This window comes from Peromyscus californicus, unplaced genomic scaffold (assembly GCF_007827085.1).
Source record: "Peromyscus californicus insignis strain IS unplaced genomic scaffold, ASM782708v3 Scaffold_6__1_contigs__length_162567912, whole genome shotgun sequence".
In the NCBI taxonomy this organism is placed as follows: Eukaryota; Metazoa; Chordata; class Mammalia; order Rodentia; family Cricetidae; genus Peromyscus; species Peromyscus californicus.
In genome coordinates this window covers 52,129,399-52,149,278 of record NW_026294584.1, presented here as the reverse complement: position 1 = coordinate 52,149,278, position 19,880 = coordinate 52,129,399, and the positions used below count along the sequence as shown (strand labels likewise).

Sequence of the window (19,880 nt, the reverse complement as noted above, 5' to 3'; positions counted from 1 at the left end):
TGGATCAATGGGCAGGGGTGATGGCAGAGTCCACCAAAGGCTAAGAGGTCAAAGAGACGGGGCTGGGCTAAGGAGGAAGGCTGTGGCAGGAAAGGCTAGTAATGTTTGGTAAAGATAGTTAACCTACAGGAGAATGAGCCAGACTTTTCAGGCCTTGTGCCTGGTGCTCCAGGGGATACAAAGAAACCCAGGAACCCTTCAGGACATGTGCGATGATAGGCTGCAACAGACTGAGGATCAGTAAAGGCCCCAAACAGTGATGTTCAAGGGGCCGTGGACATACCTGAAAGCTGGTGGGTACATCCTCAGGGTCTCTGCAATCACCATGTCCAGATAGGGCAGGCCTTCCTGCAGGCTGCAGTACCCAGGGGCTGGCTGAGGCAGGGAACAAAGGGAGGTGGGGTTAGACGGACTCTCACAGCTCTTGGTCTTTTTCATGGGCCCTTGCTCCAACTTCAGCAAACATTTCTGTGAAAGTCCCACAAGATGAAAAGTAGATCCCATCCAGGTGGCCTTTCAGTAGTCCCCGGCATTCTCTGCTTGCTTCATATCATTATCAAAGACCAGGAAGTGCAGTCTGGGACTTGGGGATCTTTGGGTGTAATGTGGAGAGATCTGGTGTGATGGTTGGTGTTGTCTACCTGACAGAAGGGAGAGTCACCTGGGAGAGGGGTTTGCAGTGTATAATCTTGACAGGGTTGATTGAGGGGAGAAGACCCACCCACCGTGGGTGACCCCATTCCCTAGGCAGGAGATTCTGGGGAAAGTGAGCTCAGCACTGCCGTGCATGCATTCATCGCTCTCTTCTGACTGTGAACCTGTGACCCAGCTGCTTTAAGCTCCTGATGCCTTGACTTCTTCACCATGATGGGCTGTGACCTGAAACTGTAAGCTAAAACAAACCATTTTCCCCTTACGTCTTGTCAGTATTTTTATCACAGCAACAGGAAAAGCAACACGGGCAGACTACTCTAAGACTACAGTGACAGTCCCATTTATCGGGAGACGATGGCATGGCTAAGTATGGCAAGCCCCGGCACTTGTTTAATCCTCCCAGCAAGCCAAGGTGGCAGCTATTTCCTTCTAAATGAGGAAGCCGAGGCTCGGAGTGGCTGTCACCTGCATAGTAATTGGTACGGCAATAAAGCTAAAAGACACAGAGAAGTAGCAAAGAATAAATGCTTGCAACAGTTAGTGAGGATGAACAGTTAACAAAACCCCCCAAAGCTATTACATACCAGCAAGAAGAGACAGCTCAGAGGGAAAGCTGTCAAAGGGCATGAAAAGGCAAAACCCAAGAGAAGGAATAGAAGTCATGATGAAGAAAAAAAAAATGTGCAATAGTAATATTCTCCCACATCAGACTAGACGTTGGAAAAGACGGAGTAATTTTGGGAGCTCAGTTGCCAGGGTTCCTGACATCTCCTGGTGACTCTGGAGGGGTGAGGCAGATTGGTGTGTGTAGTCAGCAGGTTGTGGGTACCCCCCATGGGTGGGCCAGGACTAACCCAGGCACTCCCAGCCTGCCGCTGCACACCCTGTGCTGTTACTGTCTGTCACTGAAATGCTCCCACAGGCTCATGTTTGGAATGCTTGTTTCTCCAGATGGTGACATTCTTTAGAGAGGTCAAGAGCCTTCAAGAGGCGGGGCCTAGCTGCTTAAGTAGGTAACTAGAGGCAGGCCTGGAAGGTTAAAACCCGGGTCCTGGTCTGTTTCCTGGTCCTAACCAGGAGCAAGCCAACACAGCTCCACCACCCTGCTGTGTCTTCACCGCCGCGACAGACCGAACTCTCCGGAACAGTGAGTCACAGTAATCCTTTCCTCACTTGTTTCCGTCTGGGATCTTGTCATAGCAACAAGAAAAGCCCTACAGCAGGTAACAGCCTTGCAGCTTCCAGTGAGTTAATGACAGCCATCCCAGCAGAACCCCTAATCTGGGGAAGGACTTTCTTCTGTGCCCCCCTCCTCTGCAGAGCATGAGGCAGCCCTGCAGCTGTCACTCTCCAGAGACCAGCCCCAGGTGACTCCACTCTACCTGCAGGAAAGAGGCTCACAGCCAGGAGTGACCACAAGGCCACACTGGTAGGTGGGCTGCCACGCGTGCCCCGATGAGCATCCTGGGGCCACAGCGTTGTCACCTGGGAGGTGGCTATAAATGCAGAAAAACTAGTGGTGGGAGAGGAGGCAGAGGCGGGACACTCGGAGTCCTGAAGTCCATAATCAATGCTTTAGCTAATCTGTGATGGTTCAGCCACTAAATTAAACACGGCTGCTAATGATGGGTCCTCATGAGTCAGGTTGCAGTAAATGTATGTGGTTGAATCCCCTGTCTGTGAGTGTTCATGTGTTTGGAAGGCAAGGGAGATACTTGCACTTTGTAATATAACATGTCAGCTACTGCTTGGTTTTCCCAGCCCTTTCCCACCTCCGCTCAGGGAACTGTTTCTATCTGAGGCTCTTACTTGGCTTCACACTTCCACCTCCATCCTAGACCCTGTGAGTGTGGCTGCACTCAGGGATTATTGTCTTGAGACTGCTAACAACTTCACTCTTAGACTTGTGCTGTGGGGTAGAGTTGGAAAGAACTGGGGTGCATATTCTGGGGCTCGGATGGTCACTCCCTGTCCCCTGGCTGCCTTCCCTGGATGAGTTCTCAGCTGCTGTCTCTGTCTTGCCTCCTGGACAGACATGGAGAGGGCTCACATATGCTGCAGCATCTTGGGGTGACCATGGTGGCCATCTTAGCTTCAAGCTGGAAGAGCATGGACTATGTATGTGGTGGGACTGGCCGAAGGGCACAGAGAGTCCCCTGGAAGTAGCAGTTGCTGGGGGGACTATGGGAAGGGGGGACACCTGGACCAACTTCCCTGACTCTCATCCCTGCCCCACCTCTCGGCCAGCTTGGGACTAGGGTTCAGGATACCTGAGAAGGTCTGGACTCCCTCAGCGCAGCCTAGGTCTGAGGAGCTGGGGGGTTCTGGGAACAATTTCTCTTCTGCTTTCCATCGTCAGGAGTTTGCTTTGTGTTTGTGTCCTCTGGCCACTGAGTTCACACAACATGAATTGTGCCACTTCAGTGGGTCTGCGGTGTGACTTCAGTAACTGGCTTTGCATGCATGCAGACAGGTGGAAAAATCAAGTAAGTAATTGAGAATTTAGACTTTTTTCTTTCCTAGCGATAACACTGAGTAGAAATGAAACAGCACCCTGACAGATCCAACAAGAGAACGTGGAGGAAAGGAGGAAGGCTACCCAGGCCTGGTTGGCACTTCCTCTTCTCTTCTGAGTATAGAGTCCCAGGTTTGCGTCTTGCTTTAGGCCTCACAAATTGTGTAGTGGGCTCTGCAGGATGTGTTAGTTGGTCCAAGGGGACCAGTATAGAAATCTGAATTGGGGCAAAGAAGAAGGAGCCAGAGGTTGAGTGAGGATAAGTCAAGAGCTGTTGGTGGCCACCTCTGCCTCATGGATCAGTGAGCACAAAGCACCAGTTGGTGCTAAGAAAGAAACCAAGTAGATATAAAGAGAGAAGCAGGGGGCAAAGGACAGAGATCATTTCCTGTCTCGTAGAGCACCAGTTCCTGTCTGCTGTCTGTCCCAGGCAAGTTCTCATCTGTGGACAAAGTCAGCGGTATTTTGAGTCCTGATATCTGGAACCACAGGAGTTCTAACAAATGTGAAAATATGAAAGGAAGAGAGGAAAGAAAGGGAGGGAGGGGAGGAGGGAGGGGCATGGTGACTGCACCACACACAGTATAGTGTGTGTGTGTGTGTGTGTGTGTGTGTGTGTGTGTGTGTGTGTGTGTGTGTGAGAGAGAGAGAGAGAGAGAGAGAGAGAGAGAGAGAGAGAGAGAGATAGATCTAGGAGCCGTGTCTCTGATGGGTGAATGGTGCTGGCTCCCCACTAAACTTGCGTGGATCATAAACTGTCAGGACTTGTCAAAGAAGGAGAAGCCCACTAGGCAGGCTGAGTGGCACCTTCATTATAAAGCCCATGATGTCTTCGTTTGTTCTTCCCCTGCCCTGGCTTCCCACTGCCCCTCAGCTTTGACTCAAGCACCTATGAACATCACCTGGGCCCAGTCTTCTCAGTCTATGTGGGGATTTGATGGCCTGTGGTGGGGTCTTCCAGAGCTTTCCTGGAACCTCAGGTGCCCACCACACAGGAAGAGTAGGCAAACGAGGCAAAGAGAAACACGCCCTTCATGTAACGTAGATCCAGGCCAGGCAACCAAGTTGCAAGCTCTGTCGTCTCACAGAGCCGTGGACTCATCCCTGTTTGTTCCCAGCCTCCCAGGGACACCAAGGTCCTGAGCTGAGCTTGCCAGCAGAGGGCAGCAAGTGTATGGTGAATGGGGGACTCCCTGGTTCCTGTAGGGACTTTAGAAATCATTGCCTCTGACTGCTTCATGATACAGAGAAAAAAAAAGGAGAGAAAGTCTGTCAGCCAGAGTCTTGCTGAGAGGTGTTCTGAGCACCCCTTTACCCACCACTCCCACAGCGAACACCTCAGGCTTGGGAAACCATCCTGTCCTTCACCCAGGTTGTAAGCCCTGGGCCAGGCACAGGAGATACGTTTACACACAGCAGCAGCCCATCACCTTCCAAGTGCTCTCAGTCAGCTAGGGCTGGACAGAGGAGAACAGAGGAGGCACACTCATACCTGACAGCTGCCGCCGGGAGGGAGCCATGTTCACACTGACCTTCGTTAAAAAAAAAAAAAAAAGGCATGTGGATGGTGCTTCAAACCTGTATGAACAACGATTATGGCTCAAACCAGGGACTTTGAACCCAATGGTAGAGTGGTTATTTTTAAAGAATCATGGTTCGTTTGCTTTTGGTGTGATGATGACATCATGGCCACGTTTTAGGAATATAATACACTGGCCATGTGAGAGAAATACACTAAAATATTTGCAGATTACATGGGAAGGAAATTTGGGACTTAATCTTCAGGCCGGGCGGTGGTGGTGAACACCTTTAATCCCAGCATTCAGGAGGCAGAGGCAGGTGGATCTCTGTGAGTTCAAGGCCAGCCTGGGCTACAGAGAAGAGTTCCAGGAAAGCCAGGGCTGTTACATCGAGAAACCCTATCTCAGGGGGGGAAAAAAATCTTGCAAGTGGAGGAAAGTTGGGTAAATAATGATCTAGATTGGCCGTGAAATAGTACTTGTTGACGTGGGTAACAGGTTCACAGGTGTCCCTTAAACAGCCTTGTGATTTATTTATTTATCTATTTTCAGAGATTTGATTTTTTTTTTTTTTTTTTTTTTTTTTTTTTTGGAGACAAGGTTTCTTTGTGTAGCCTTGGCTGTCCTGGAACTGGCTCTGTAGACTAGGCTGGCCTCAAACTCACAGAGATCCACTGCTCCTTCAGTGCTGGGGTTAAAGGTGTGCGCCACCACCGCCCAGCAGTTCATTTTTACATCATGTGTATGGGTGTTTAGCCTGCACATATGTGCGCATATGTCACAGAAGCCGGAAAGGGTTTTGGATCCTCTTGAACTGGAGTTACAGACAGTTGTTAGCCAACATGTGGGTACTAGGAACAGAACCCAGGTCCTCTGGATGAACAACCATTGAACCATCTCTCTGGCCTCTAACCTTGTAATTTGTAAAATCCTCCATAATAAAAAGTTAAAATACCAGATAAAAATATAAGTCCTGCAGCAGTGAGTGGGACCATCTGTGCAGAAACCCTCGAGGTGCGTGCAAAGAATTAAAATGGTTCTGCCAGGCTTGACAAGTGGGGGTCATGGACCACCCTGAGCTGGACCCTGGGTGGATGGCACTGTGCCGTGCACGGGAGGGAGAAAGGAGTCCCATCTGGGTGGCCATTTGTTCTAAGAAAGGATGACAGAGAACAGCAGGTAGCCGCTGGTGAGAGGGTGTGGCCCATGGCAGGCCTTCGGGATGTGGGCTTTCTTCGGCATCTAGAAACACACAGACACAGAGTGGTGTGTGTGTGTGTGTGTGCATGTGTGTGTGTGTGTGTGTGTGTGTGTGTGTGTGTGTGTGTGCAGGCGCTGTTGGTGTCTGACAGAAGGGAAGGATGGGGAGCTTGGTGAAGGAAGTGTGTCTGTCCTGGACTGCTGCGGTGGTGCTGTCGGGGAAGTGCTTGCCGGATAACTGGAGGCCTGTGCCTGTGACCCCAACCCTCGTGAGGAAGCGACCGGAGGATCCTTGGGGCTTGATGGCCAGCTAGTCTAACTGAATTAGCAAGCTCTAGGTTAAGTGAGGGGCCCTGTTTCAAAAAGATAAAATAAAACATACACACACACACACACACACACACACACACACACACACACACACACACACACACGGAAGTGTCCTTGGAGGAAAAGGCTGGAGGCTCACTCTACATGTTTCAAATAGAAAGAGCATCTGTTGAGGCTGGAGTGGTGGCTGAGTGGGTAAAATGCTTGCTGATCAAGCATGAGGACCTGAGTTCAGATCCCCAGAACCCGTGTGGAAACCAGGCATGGCAGCACACTCTGTCCCAGCACTGGGGACAGAGATGAGAACCCCAGGACTCACTGACAAGCCAGTCTAGCGGACGTGGCATGCTCTCCATCTGATGAGAAACACTGTTAAAAAAAAAAAAAAAAAAAAAAAAAAAGGGGGCGAGGTGGTGAATGACAGCTACCTGATGTTGACCTCTGGCTTTCACATGTGCAAACGTAAGTAAGCATACCCTCATGTGTGCAAATCACACACACACACACACACACACACACACACACACACACACACACACACACACAAAATGTCCACATAGCTAGTGGGAGGGGATGGAGCGACAGACAGCGTTGAACTCTAGCTGGCCTATCCCAGGCTGCTGTCCTAGCTTCTGACAGTTGCTTAATGTCTGTAGGAAGTGGACAGCAGCGGGCAGGAGAATAAGGAGGTAGCGAGGTGGGGTCTGCCTGGCCTGGAAGGTCAGGAAAACTGGGAGAGACGAGTAGAATATTCTCTTCAAGCCAGGCAACATGTCGAGCTTCCCCGGTTCCCAAAGATAACACCATGAAGTCACCTGGGTTCTGCGGCCTCCAGACTTAGAAGTGGAGTTGTAAGGAACCTGAAAGCCACCTCTCTCCCATGAAGTAGTCTTATCTGTCCCTCTGTCCCTCTGTCCCTGGGGAGCCACCGGCTTCCACAAGTGTAGGACACAGGTAGGAATGGTTCACACAACAGCTACGGCCTTGGCCCAGCGGCCAGAGCACCGCCAACAGGTCACCTTGGACGTCCCACCCCGCTTCACAGGAGAGCAAATGGATGACGGAAGTGGCAGTTTCTGGAACTACTAACAAACTGGCTGACATTTCTGTGGGGACACACACACTGGCAAGACCCCTGAGAGGAGACGTCTGTCCTCTGTAAGCAGTGTTAGTAAGAAAGCGATTCCCAGGGCTCCCCAAAGTCATTCCAGCTGAGATTTGCTTCACAAAATGAATTTCTGTGCTCTTAGAAAGGAGGAAATTAAATATCAGGAAAAATGGAAAGGGAAAATGTGAGTGGGACCCGCCCTGTGTTTACATTCTCACATTACATTCCTTGATTTTCAGGGAGAGCTTCATTTACATTTGATCTTTACTAGGCAGTAAATTCTAGTTTTATTTCTTAAATTTTGGCCTCAGTCTAATTTTTTTAAACATTTATTTTATGTGTATGTTTTGCCTGTGTGTATGTATGTGTGTCATGTGTGTGCTTGATGCCCTATGAGTTCAGAACAAGGTGTCGGATCCCCTGGGACTGGAGTTACAGACGGTTGTGAGCTACCATGTGGGTGCTGGGAATTGAACCCGGGTCCTCTTCAGAAGTGCTGTTAACTGCTGAGCCATTTCTCTGGCTCCCTATATTAAACACTGTTTTTGTTTTGTTTTATTTCCTTTTTGAGATAGGGTCTCTTGTTTTGTAGCCCTAGGTGGCCATGAATTTGTGATCCTTCTGCCTTAGTTTCCCAAGTGCTGGGATTACAGGTGTGTAGCATCACTCCCAGGTTATTGATAGATCTTTTAAGTGAGAAGTAGTGTTTCCCTTTAATAGTAGCCTGTGTTTCTGATGTGTGTGTGTGTGTGTGTGTGTGTGTGTGTGTATGTGTGTGTATGTGTGTGTGTATCATGTTCTTTGAAAGCTAGACACACACTTACTTATAGACCTACGCATATCCACACACAGATGTGACCTGTAGTGTAAATGAAAACAAGGACATAAAAGTGGCATCGATTTACAAAGATTTTTCTCCTGGAGATTCAGAGATCTAATAGAAAAATTAACATTTTCTTGTTTTGTCAAAGGAACTAAAAGTGGCTGGCTCCATACAGTCTCTCTACAGCAGCATCACGTGGCATTAATAGGGGCTCTCTCGCTCCCACCCCATTGCTACTTCTGTATTGTACAAACAGTGATGTCTCCTTTCTCTCTAGAAGAGGGAATTAGAAATCTTTTAAGTGTAGGGACAGTCAGGGGGGTGGGAGTGCAGACACAAGAGACCCAGAAAGAAAAAGGTTTCCTGCACCTGGATTCTCCAGGGAGCAGAGACCACAGCATGAAACTGATCTGTGAAAAATGTGATGACCTTAGTTTTGACCTTTTGACCACAAACTGTGGACCAAAGCCTTCCTTGAGGCACATGGCCTGTCCCTGGGTCTCACTGCCTGTCCCTGGGTCTCACTGCCTGTCCCGGGGTCTCACTGCCTCTCCCAAGGGTCTCACTGCCTGTCCCAAGGGTCTCACTGCCTGTCCCGGGGTCTCACTGCCTGTCCCAGGGTCTCACTGCCTGTCCCAAGGGTCTCACTGCCTGTCCCGGGGTCTCACTGCCTGTCCCAAGGGTCTCACTGCCTGTCCCAAGGGTCTCACTGCCAGTCCCGGGGTCTCACTGCCTGTCCCAAGGGTCTCACTGCCTGTCCTGGGGTCTCACTGCCTGTCCCAAGGGTCTCACTGCTTCTCCCAAGGGTCTCACTGCCTGTCCCAGGGTCTCACTGCCTGTCCCAAGGGTCTCACTGCCTGTCCCAAGGGTCTCACTGCCTGTCCCGGGGTCTCACTGCCTGTCCTGGGGTCTCACTGCCTGTCCCAAGGGTCTCACTGCCTGTCCCGGGGTCTCACTGCCTGTCCTGGGGTCTCACTGCCTGTCCCAAGGGTCTCACTGCCTGTCCCTGGGTCTCACTGCCTGTCCCAAGGGTCTCACTGCCTCTCTCAAGGGTCTCACTGCCTGTCCCAGGGTCTCACTGCCTGTCCCGGGGTCTCACTGACTGTCCCAGGGTCTCACTGCCTGTCCCTGGGTCTCACTGCCTGTCCTGGGGTCTCACTGCCTGTCCCTGGGTCTCACTGCCTGTCCTGCGGTCTCACTGCCTGTCCCAAGGGTCTCACTGCCTGTCCTGGGGTCTCACTACTTGTCCTGGGGTCTCACTGGCTACCTCACAAGCCAGGTCTCTAACTTTTACCAACATTCCAGGTTCATCTCTGAGATTTCATAGGAGTTCAGTGGGTTCCTGTGAGCTTTAGGAAGCCATACACGCGCGCGCGCGTGCACACGCACACACAAACACACACACACACACACACACACACACACACACACACACACACACGTGTGAGCAATCTCCTCTCAAGTTTCCTGGCTTACATAGCTATGCTCCGAAAGTACTGTGTGCTAGTTTTAGAGAATTTGGCAGCGTTCGAGGCAGAAATACATTCATAGCTTAGAGGAAGCCACGAGGAGCGTGTACATGGCATCTATTTATATCCACGTTAAAAGAAAAGAGCCAGAATCCATCTCACACAAACAAAGGGATTATTTTTCAGGTGTGCCTGGGCTCAGAGGCCCAGGCCATTAAGGGATTAGCTGAGGGGACAAAGGAAAGAAGATAACACACGCACAGATCCACACACACACACACACATCCACACACACATGCATACATACTCACACGCCACACACTTATGCACATATGATTGAGTGCACACACACCCCACACACACATCATCATCATCATCATCACCAATCCTCTCCGCCTAAGGCCGCTTGACCGTCATCAGCTGTGCTGACCTTCTCAGGATCCTGCCTTTAGAGGATAAAGCATCCTAGGCTTTCATCTTGTGCAGTTCCGGCCTGCTCATCAGATTCCACGTCTTTATACCATTCAGTCCTCACAACTGCCCAGAGAGATGGGGCAACTTTAGTTGTCCATCTTATAATGGACAACCCTCTTCCCCTCAGAGTCCCAGAGACTGAGCGTCCAGTTCCAGGCCACACATCTAGTAAAAGGTAGACTTGGAACCAAGTCCAGGTCTTCAGATGCCAAGCCTTTTTCTGTCTGCCCTGCTGACCACCCAGCTCTGCCGTCTTCCCCTCTTCCCTCTCGTATGTTTTATGGAAAAATAGCATCCTACAGGAAACATAGCACACAGACGTGCAGAGCTCAATGAATGTTTACCGGTATAAAAGTTTCCAGACTGGGACAGAACATTCCAGAACTCTGTAGTGCTCCGTGCCCCCGTTCCTGTCACAGCTGCTTCAGAAGTACCTGACCTGTAGCGCAGAGGTGGCTCGAGTGTTTGCCTGTGGACTGGTCTGTGAGCAGGCGCTGCGTCTGCCCTCTTATGCTGGGTGCTGTCTGAGATCCGCCCGTGAGTGCAGTGGCAGCTGCGGCCTTTCCTCTTCTTGCGGCTTCTCTTTCTTTTGTGCTTGGGATGGAACCCGGGCATCACACATACTGGTCAGAGATCCCACCACTCAGGGCACTCTCGTGTGTGGCGACATTATCACGGACACATACCCATGTGTCCACCCTTCCCACTGCAGGTGGACGTTTCGTTAATATTCTGACCCCGCCCCTTGGCGCTGCCCTGCGTGTAAAAGGAAAAACTTTGCCCCTTCTTCTCTTTCTTCCGCTTTCCTCCCATGAGGTGCGTACCCTCGAACCCCCTTCTCTCTTCCTCTCTCTCCCTCTCCTTTCTGTCTTTTCCTATCTTCTCTTGGTCTCGTTATTATGATAAACCATTTCCACGTGGACGCAGCCTCTGGGTTGTGAATGTCCACCCGCCAGCCCGTCCATGCATCTGCCCAGCACACCAGCATGGTTCCCTGCACGCGGATACCCTTGGGGCCCCCCAAGTAATAATTCATAACACATTTGAGTTGTTCCCAGCTTGGGGGGCCATCATGAACAAAGCTGATGTGGATACTCTTGCCAATGGTTTTGGGTGAGCTTGTACACAAGTTTCTGGGGTATGTGTCTAGGAATAGAATTCAGGGTCCTAAGTGATGTGCGGGTTCAGCTGTAGGAGATATTTCAAACGGTTTTACAAATTGTTTGTGATGCCTGGAATTTTGGGGATGGGTCCACCAAAAAGCAGCAAGTTGACATCTTAGTTTTCTCTATTTCCTCCACATCTTTCCTCTATCCTTCTGATATGCTCAAGTCTAGCAATTTTAACTATCTCAGGGAAGGGTTGAGGGAACAAACTTGGGTACTATTTTGGGAGTTGAATTGTTTATTCAAATAGTTTGAGGGGGGGATGTAGGGGTAGGGATGGGAACAAATAAGACATACCTAATTGCATAATTTAAAAAATTGTCCCAATTATCAGATGCAAGCACTCATAAGCAAAAATGTATTCTGGCATCAAGCAAATTTATGCTTTTGAATTAGCTGCTGTTTTATAATATTTAGCATTCTGTCCCCTCCATTAGCATGAATCATTCACAGTTGATTGTATTTGATGCTTAGAGAAATAAGCCCTTTCGCAAATGATAGTTAAATCACCCGGCCAGCTCTCTCTGTGTGGAGAAAGAGTGGACTGCATTTAATTTGTAGGGAAAATGTATTTATTCACTCATTCCACAGATAGGCATTGCTTAGCAGCCTGTGGGAGGTGGGGAGGGGAGAGAAGGGGAGATAAGACGCGATCCCAGAGCATATGGAATTCATTGTGCATCGGGAAGGCATTCATTTGTTCATTCAAAGATTGATTGTTATGGCGGGGCCGCTGAGGGTTTTGAAGAGTGGAGGTAACACGGTGGAAATGGTGTTTTTGTCATCTGACAATGACAGGACGGATAGATGGAGCAGGAGGAACTGGGGAACCATGCGGGGGGCTGTTGCTGAAATGATGAGTTCCACGCACGGCCCGAGAAGGTAAACTATGTGCCTCCATCTTGGTACTCCCTGATGGTGCTAGGATGGGGTGGGGTCATCCCAAGACATTTACATTCAATTGGCCTGGATTGGCTACAGGGATTGGTGTAGTTTCCTGAGCTCCCTGAGGGGTTATCATGTGTAGCCTGGATATCACAATCACTGTTATAAAGGAGGATTGGAGGGAAGGGAAGGGGAGGGGAGGGGAGGAGGGGGAGGGAGGCTTGGCTTGGGATATAAAGGTCCAAGGGGACAGGAGATTAAAGTCAGTCCCAGGCTTCATTGCTGGTGACTAAGAAAAAGATGGAAAGAGGAGCCACGGTGTGGGGGAGGAGCTTGGAACCTGAGGATCTGTGTTGGAGCCCCTCCCCCACAACAGCAACTTGTGCCTAGAAGTGGGCCGTTGAAGCGCAGTCACGTAGGGCTGTGCCCTCAGGGATTAAGAGAAAGAGAAGCACAGAGGGACTGAACCTTCACTACTGCCCAGGGAAGGTGGCTGGTCACTGGAAAGTAAGGAACACTGGACAACATCTCAGATTGCTGTAATTTGGCTCTAAAATGTCTCCCACAGTCCATGTGTTAAAGGTTCACACAGGAAAGCACCAGCCCTGTGCTTTCGGGAAGTGGTGGATATTCAAGAGTCTTAGGGGGGTATTCAAGGCTTAGGGGGAGGAGGCCATCTGGTCCGTGGAGGGGTTGACCTTGAGTGGGATCCCCAGCCCAATCCTCTTCTGTTAGCATCTCAGCCATGAGGTGAAGGCTTCATGCCACCACATCCTGCCTGCTCTAGGCAACGAAGACCTACAGCCGAGACTGAGACCCTCAAAGCTGTGAGCCCAAACAGCCCTTTTCTCTTTACTAGTTGATGATCTCGGGAATTTGCTGTAGTGACGGGAAGCTGACACCCCTCCCCATCAAGGGCCGGGGATTCAGGTCTAGGGAGGACTAGTGCATTGCCAGCTTGGGGAGGGGAGAAGTCAGAACAGACACCAGTGGGACAAAGGGAACACAGAGAGAACAAGAGACAGGGTTAATGTGAAACTCACACACCATGTGTCCTGTGTCCCAGGAGGACTGGGAACAGACCAAACACAAGGGACAAACAAAGCGTGTGTCATATGCAGTAGGTAACATGTGACGGGAAAATGCTGTGCAGGACCATGGGCATCTGTAAAGGTCACTTTAGGATATTAATAGATGCCCCCTCATCATTGGGCGGGTGACATGGGTGACCACAAGGTGCCTCCACCTCTGAGTTGGCCTGACGTATTAGGGCCATACCTCATCTGCTCAAACACAGCTTTGTGGCCCTAGCACATTTTAGTCACTCTGTTAGACCAAGTAAATGCCATGGGAAGGCAGAGTGGTCCAGGGTTTACGCCCTGCCCAGCCCCACTTCCTGTGTGCTTTTTGTTGATAATCTACCCCGAGAGCCAGAGTTCAGGTCATCCGCTGTTTGGAGAAATGGTAAAACAAAGATAAGAGCTCTAAGCGCTGGAATTTATTTTTTATCCACTTGGCCTAAAAGCCACTGCCTGTTAAATTTAGACAGCCGGTTCCAGACCCCTCCCGCCTCTTGCTTCCTGTCCCCTCTCTGCCACCATGCCTAGAGCGTGGTCTCTGCTGGTTGTGGAATATGTAATGTATTCACAGAGCTTGGGCCAGAGTCAGCCTGTCTGGATGTTTATCAGAATGTATCATTGGAGGGCCTGGGAGACAAGAGCCATTTCCTCCGGTCTCCAGCTCAGTTCACCAGTGTAGCAGCAGCAGCCAAAGGCTGCCCAAATATTTACCCAAACATCCTCCCAGGCAGAGCTCCTGGGCTTCTGTCTCACACTGTCGTAGGTGGGCTGTGCCCCACGGGATGTCACAGCATTTCAGCAGACCATCTTAGGTTTTTTATTTACAAGGTCACCTTCCACCTGCCTGGAATCTATCATTGAATGGCTCTTTCTTTTTTTTTTTTTTTCTTTCCTCCTATGTGGTATAAATCCCTTTGCAATCAACTCTAAGATCCAGAGAAATCCTTTTGTTGACTTGGAGTTCTGTTGTTTTGAATATTGCTTTAAATAAATGAGCCATTGTCTGGGCTCAGAATTTTCTGGAAAAGGATCTCCACTGTGATGCAATTTATTGTAGCAGGAATAGCCCCCCCAACACACACACACATACACACACACACACACACACACACACACACACACACACACACACACATCTTCAAATCCCTATTGACTTCTCAGTCTATTTTCAAAACTCAGGGTTTAGGTGGGGAGGGCCAAGCCAAAGCTAGAAAAAAAAAAATCCCCTCCCCCATCAAAAAAAATCCTCCTTTGTCCAAGAGTGATATCTAGAGGCCCAAATAGTGTCTGGGGACCAGATTTCAAGGACTGTTGAAAATTGAGGAGCTTTTTATTTATTTATTTTGATTTTATGTATGAGTGTCAGCCTGCCTGCTTATCTGTGTATCACTTGCATACAGTGTCTACAGAGGCTAGAGTAGGGACTGGAGTTACATGCCACTCTGTGTGTGTGTGTGCGCGCGCTCGGTGGGCAGTAAAACCTGCTTCTCTGTACAAACAGTAAGTGCTCTTAACTACTGCACTGTCTCTGCAGCCCCTAGAGGTCCTTTTATGCCCCTAGAGGTCCTTTTATGCACCAGCTTAGGAGAAAGGAGAGTCAGATGCCAGTGTTTTTGCTGGCACTGGATGTCAGTCATGGGACACTTCAAAGAAAAAAAATGAAAGGGGAGATACCCAGGTTCCAGAAATGTAACCCTGTCATGAGGAACCACAGGCCAGAGAGGTGAAGTAGCTCACTCCGAGTATTCAACAAATGAGGAGCAGAGGCAGCTCCAGACTCCAGGTCAATAGACTGGGGCTCAGCAGTATGCTCTCTGCCAGTGGTGCTGGAGAGGGAAGCATGAAACAAGAACCAGGATATTAAAATCCAGAGCTACATCCTTGATGTAGGATATTAGTTAAAGATGTGTTACAGTTTATGCCGTGGAACATTTGTTTATTGATGCAAAGATGTGTTGCATTCTTTTATGCTGCATTTGTTTAACTCTGTGAAGCTGTGTTATTTTGCCTGCCTAAAACACCTGATTGGTCTAATAAAGAGCTGAACGGCCAGTAGCGAGGCAGGGGAAAGGATAGGCAGGACTGCCAGACAGAGAGAATAAATAGGAGAAATCTGGGAAGAAGGGATCAAGGAGCAAGAAAAGAAGGGGCCAGCCACCCAGCCACCCAGCCAGATACAGAATAAGAAGGAAAGAAAGGTATATAGGATAGAGAAAGATAAAAGTCCAGAGGCAAAAGGTATGGTATAATTTAAGAAAAGCTGGCTAGAAATAAGCCAAACTAAGACTGGGCATTCATAAGGAAGAATAAGTTTCCATGTGGTTATTTGGAAGCTGGGTTGGGGGTCCCCCAAAGAGCTAAGAGTAGAAGAGTAAAAAAAGAACCAACGCACCCTTGAATGTATTTTCTCTGTTGTCCCCCCCCCCCCCCGCCCGCTTCCTTCCTTTCTTGTTAGGCAGTGTTAGAGATACCCAGGACCTCACACATGCTGAGCCCGTTCTCAACGCTCAAGTGTGAGACAGTGCAGTGGTGCATCCTTCCGGGGTGACCATGGAAAATCCCCAGGGAGACAACGCACCTGTGGAATGACATGGGGTCGGTTCTAGATCAAATAGGAGGTGAACTGGAGCAGTGTGACTTTGCAGTTCTTAACACGTTGAGTTCACACTCCAGCTTCCAGTCAGTCAGTCAGTCAGGTGGTGTAGAAAGAGGACGAAGCCCAGGTGCTCCCCGCCTCCCCAGGGAGCACTGAGGAGAGCCGTGTGAGTGTACACAGAGAAGGTGTCGTGCTTCCTAGGACCTGGATCTGCCAGCACTCTCATCCCGTGAGAAACTGCTAGCTGTCGTTCCAGCCCCCAGTCTACGGTGATTTTGCTGCAGCAACCTGATTTAAGACCCAAAATGCTGTTCGTTCAAACTGTGTGTACGTGTGGACTATTGCACGGGACATTCTTGTGCTGTAAGAACATCATGCATTGCTTATCTGAAATTCAGATTTAACTGGGTATCTGTATTCTCGCTTGCCAGTCTGGCGGCTTGAGGGTGGTCCTGACCATGCTAAGTTGAAAGCTATGTGGTTGGACCAATGCTCTCAGGTGCACGGGGCTGAGAGACCAGTCAAGGAACAACAGGAAGGAAACTCAGAGGTCCTCTTGGTTCAGCACTCATTTTATGTACCTAGAACCCCAGCGCAGTCAGACAGGCCGCTCACACAGAAGGTCTACTTGCTGCTTTCTGGAAGAAAATGCCATTGATCAGCTACTCTTTAACATATACCTAGCCCCAGTTACAACAGTTACAAGTACTTTATTAAGTTGTTTCTTTGTTTTGTTTTTGGGGGCAGGCTTGTAATCCTAGCCCTCAGGAGGCTGAGGCAGGGGAATCTCAAGTTCCAAGCCAGCCTGAAATACATATGGAGACCTTGCTGCAAAGGGCTGCCCTGTGAGAGCTTTCACACACACAGACACACACACACACACACACACACACACACACACACACACACACACACACACACACCAGAAGTCTAAAGAGTAGTTCATTGTGTTTTCTTTCATAATGAACACTTAGAGATTTTTTTACTTTCACGACTGGCCGACAGAATTGCAAAGAAAAGAGCGGAGTTGTGAGTCTAGCAGGTCCTGCTGGAGATAGTTACTGGCCTCCCGGAGACTTTGTAAATCTGGAAAATGGGCACTGCAGAGTCACAGCCAGGCTGTCCTCTGAAGTGCTGGTTGTATGTTTTCTTAAGAGGCACTGCTTATGGTTCTTTTGCTTTGGACACAGGATGAATACATGAATATCAAAGGCGGTTTACAGGCCCTGTGAATCCATATAAGCCAGTTCCCTCCCAGCTCAGATAGGAGACAGCTGGATCAAGGACAAGATCCCATGTTGGGTGGGACTGCCTTGGGGAGATGCCATGAGGAGGTCCTCTCTGGTGGCAGGAAGATGGAGGGTGCTATTGGGTAAATCCTCCAAGACGAGGCGGGGTTGCAGCTCAGTGTGCCAGATGGACCCAGGCCCAATTGTTTCCTGGCTCTGGGTCCGTTGGCTGTGGGAAGGTCTTCCCAGCGTTGCCCAGCTCATGAGTAGGTTCTGGTCCTGGACTCCTTGTGGTCTCTAACCCTGTCTTCCTGAGGAGTACCATGGTGGTCTCACTTCTTTCCATGGCACTTTATGACCCACAGGTCTGTGCAAGGCAAGTGACTCCCCTCTCAAAGACAGCTAAGGCCTCTGTTGTTTTGAATGAGCAAGATCCCCCATAGTCTCGTGTATTTTACATACTTGGTTTCCTGTTCGTCATGTGTTTGGGGATGTCATAGCGCTTTAGGAAGTGCAGCCTTGCTGGAGGAAGTACGTCACTGGGGGTGGCCTTTGAGCATCACAGACTCACTCCACTTCTGGTTTGCTCTCTCTGCTTCCTGTGTGTGACTGAGAAGTCATCTCATAGCTTCCTGCTCCTCCATTATGTTCTTTCCCCCCGGAATTGTAAGCCAGAATAAACTGGAAGCTGTGTCACAGGAACAGTAAAGTAACCGACACAGCCTCCCAGTGGCTGCTCAGGTCACACGGGAGGAAATAGAGGCTCCAGAGCTTAGGTGGCTATGGGAGAGCTGGGGCTGCACCTAGGCCTGTTTCCACACCACTCGGGACCCTCTTGTAACACCGAGGGCAGTCCCCTTTCGACTTGGTGCTCTTAATTTAGGCCTTTCTCTGTAGCTGGTGGCTCCCGTGAGAAGGACTTCTTGCCAAGAGTGGCCTCTGCAATGGCAAAACTAAGTGAGAAAGGCCCCAGATAGGATGACATGCCCCTTCTCCAGCTGGAAGTGACGTGGTATGACGCTTATGGCAGGAAGGGGATTTTTTAATGAAATTGGGGTGGCGAGTTTAATCAGGGATAGCACCTGCCTCACGCTCTTATTTTCCACACAGCGTAGTTTGGCGACTGCTCAAAGTAGCTGCTCCGTGAATTCAGACTCCCCACTTCTGGCTGAGCCTCAGTGAAGGGGGCTGCCAGCAGCTCCGCAGATAGACTCCTCCAGGCCTGTCCAGAGGGACAGTGGATCCCCTCTACTCCCCATGGCATGTTGCCAGAGAAGATTTTGGAGGTCATAGTGGGTTCTGGGGAGACACAGGCTCCTTGTGCACCCCCTGTCCCCCGTTTCTCCTTCCCATGTGGTACCTACATAGCACTCCAGGTGGAGCAGAGAGGCCCGGCTCTCTGCATCTTTCATGGAATGGGAAGGGTCTCCCCTCTCACTTCTTAATGCCCCTAGAAAAATCCCCTCCTCATTTTCTGGGTCATTTGGGCCTGTGGCACCCAAGCCTTCCCCCAAAGGCCACTCTACCTGTTCTCTTTAGAGCTTCCTGACACAGGCCTCTCCAGTCCCAGCGCTGGGTCCGGCTCTGGTGCCTTCTTTTGGCTCTCTTTTCTCTGTGATTAGGTTGTTCTGATGTGGGGAAAACCCTAAGGTGGTGACTATGGCCCCGAGAGACAGTCTCACGCGACAAAAGATTCTTAGTTTATGTGTTTTTAATGCTCTTATTTCAGTGGTGGATTCTTTCAGAAATAAGCCCCCTTTTTCCCCCCTAATAAGAATTTTGTCTGCCTCACACGGATCCCCTTAGCTACCCACGGGACCCCTACAGGTCCGTGCCCTGCCTTTCCTATGGCCAAGTGCCGCCTGCACCTGCCCTGCACCCAGCACTGTGTAGGCATGGGTAGAGATGGCTAATGCACAGTCCCTGGGGTCAGGGGCACAGGGATATTCTAGTGCATTGCTGGAAGTGAGGGCCCTGTGGCTTTCATGGGACACTGTGAAGGTCAGGATCTACAGTGGGTGGGGGTGGGGACTTTGGAAAGCCTTCCCCAGAGAACGGGAGCCTGATGCTGAAGCAATTTTCCAAGGGCATTTGTGTTCTTTCACACAGAAACAATAAACGCAGTTAGACAAGGTTTTGGAACAACGCGGAACCGTGTGCCATCGCCGCTGATGTTTATTGCCATTTTATTGGCACACGCACGCTCTTCTGTGGTTTCTGCCTCACTTCAGTCTGGTCCCAGCTCAGAGACAGTGGCGGAGGCCGGTGTTAATGAGGGCAATTTGTTTTGGCTGGGGATCTTAGAGTCTTAGGTTTCTTTCGTCTCTGTGCCTGCTGCCCTGGTTCTGGGCCTCGTGCACGCATGGACGCCTGACTCTGAGACCCTACAGTCTCAGAGCATCCTACCCAACACAGGGGCAGGGCTTCTCAAAGAAGCTTAGCATGGAGGTCAGAGTGGCTGAGAGGACAAGTCCCCCTAGGTATCAGAGGTGACATTCCAGGTCACTCCAAGGAGGCCTTTAGGGGAGGGCCAGCTGGCTGTAGGATTTTTTTTCCATCAGGATCATAGGTCCAGGCAGTCAAAAGCAGAGGTCAAGTCTATGGCCACACCCACAGAGACTGAGAAGGTGGGGTGGTAAAGAGGGCAAGGAAGGAAGCATGGTGTGTGGGGTGTGTGTTGGGGGTTGGTCAGAGAAGCCAGAGCAGCAATCCTGAGGGGTAGGCACAGCTGAGCTGGATCCCTCCTAGGGGTCAGAATCAGGACGTAGGGTGGATTTTCAGAGAACACAAGAGTCATGTGTCACTGACAGGATGCAGATCTGCAGGGCTGCC

At 50.1% G+C, this 19,880-nt stretch overlaps 1 protein-coding gene across 2 annotated transcripts in view; it reads right to left on the bottom strand.

Annotated features, from left to right (window-relative positions):
- Tbxas1 (thromboxane A synthase 1) overlaps nt 1-19,880 on the bottom strand; it is a 172,534-nt gene that overhangs the window by 8,627 nt on the left and 144,027 nt on the right. For both annotated transcript variants that reach the window (XM_052720899.1, XM_052720901.1), the window contains one exon: nt 284-375. In XM_052720899.1, the coding sequence (XP_052576859.1) occupies nt 284-375 (92 nt within the window). The remainder of the gene's footprint in view (nt 1-283; nt 376-19,880) is intronic.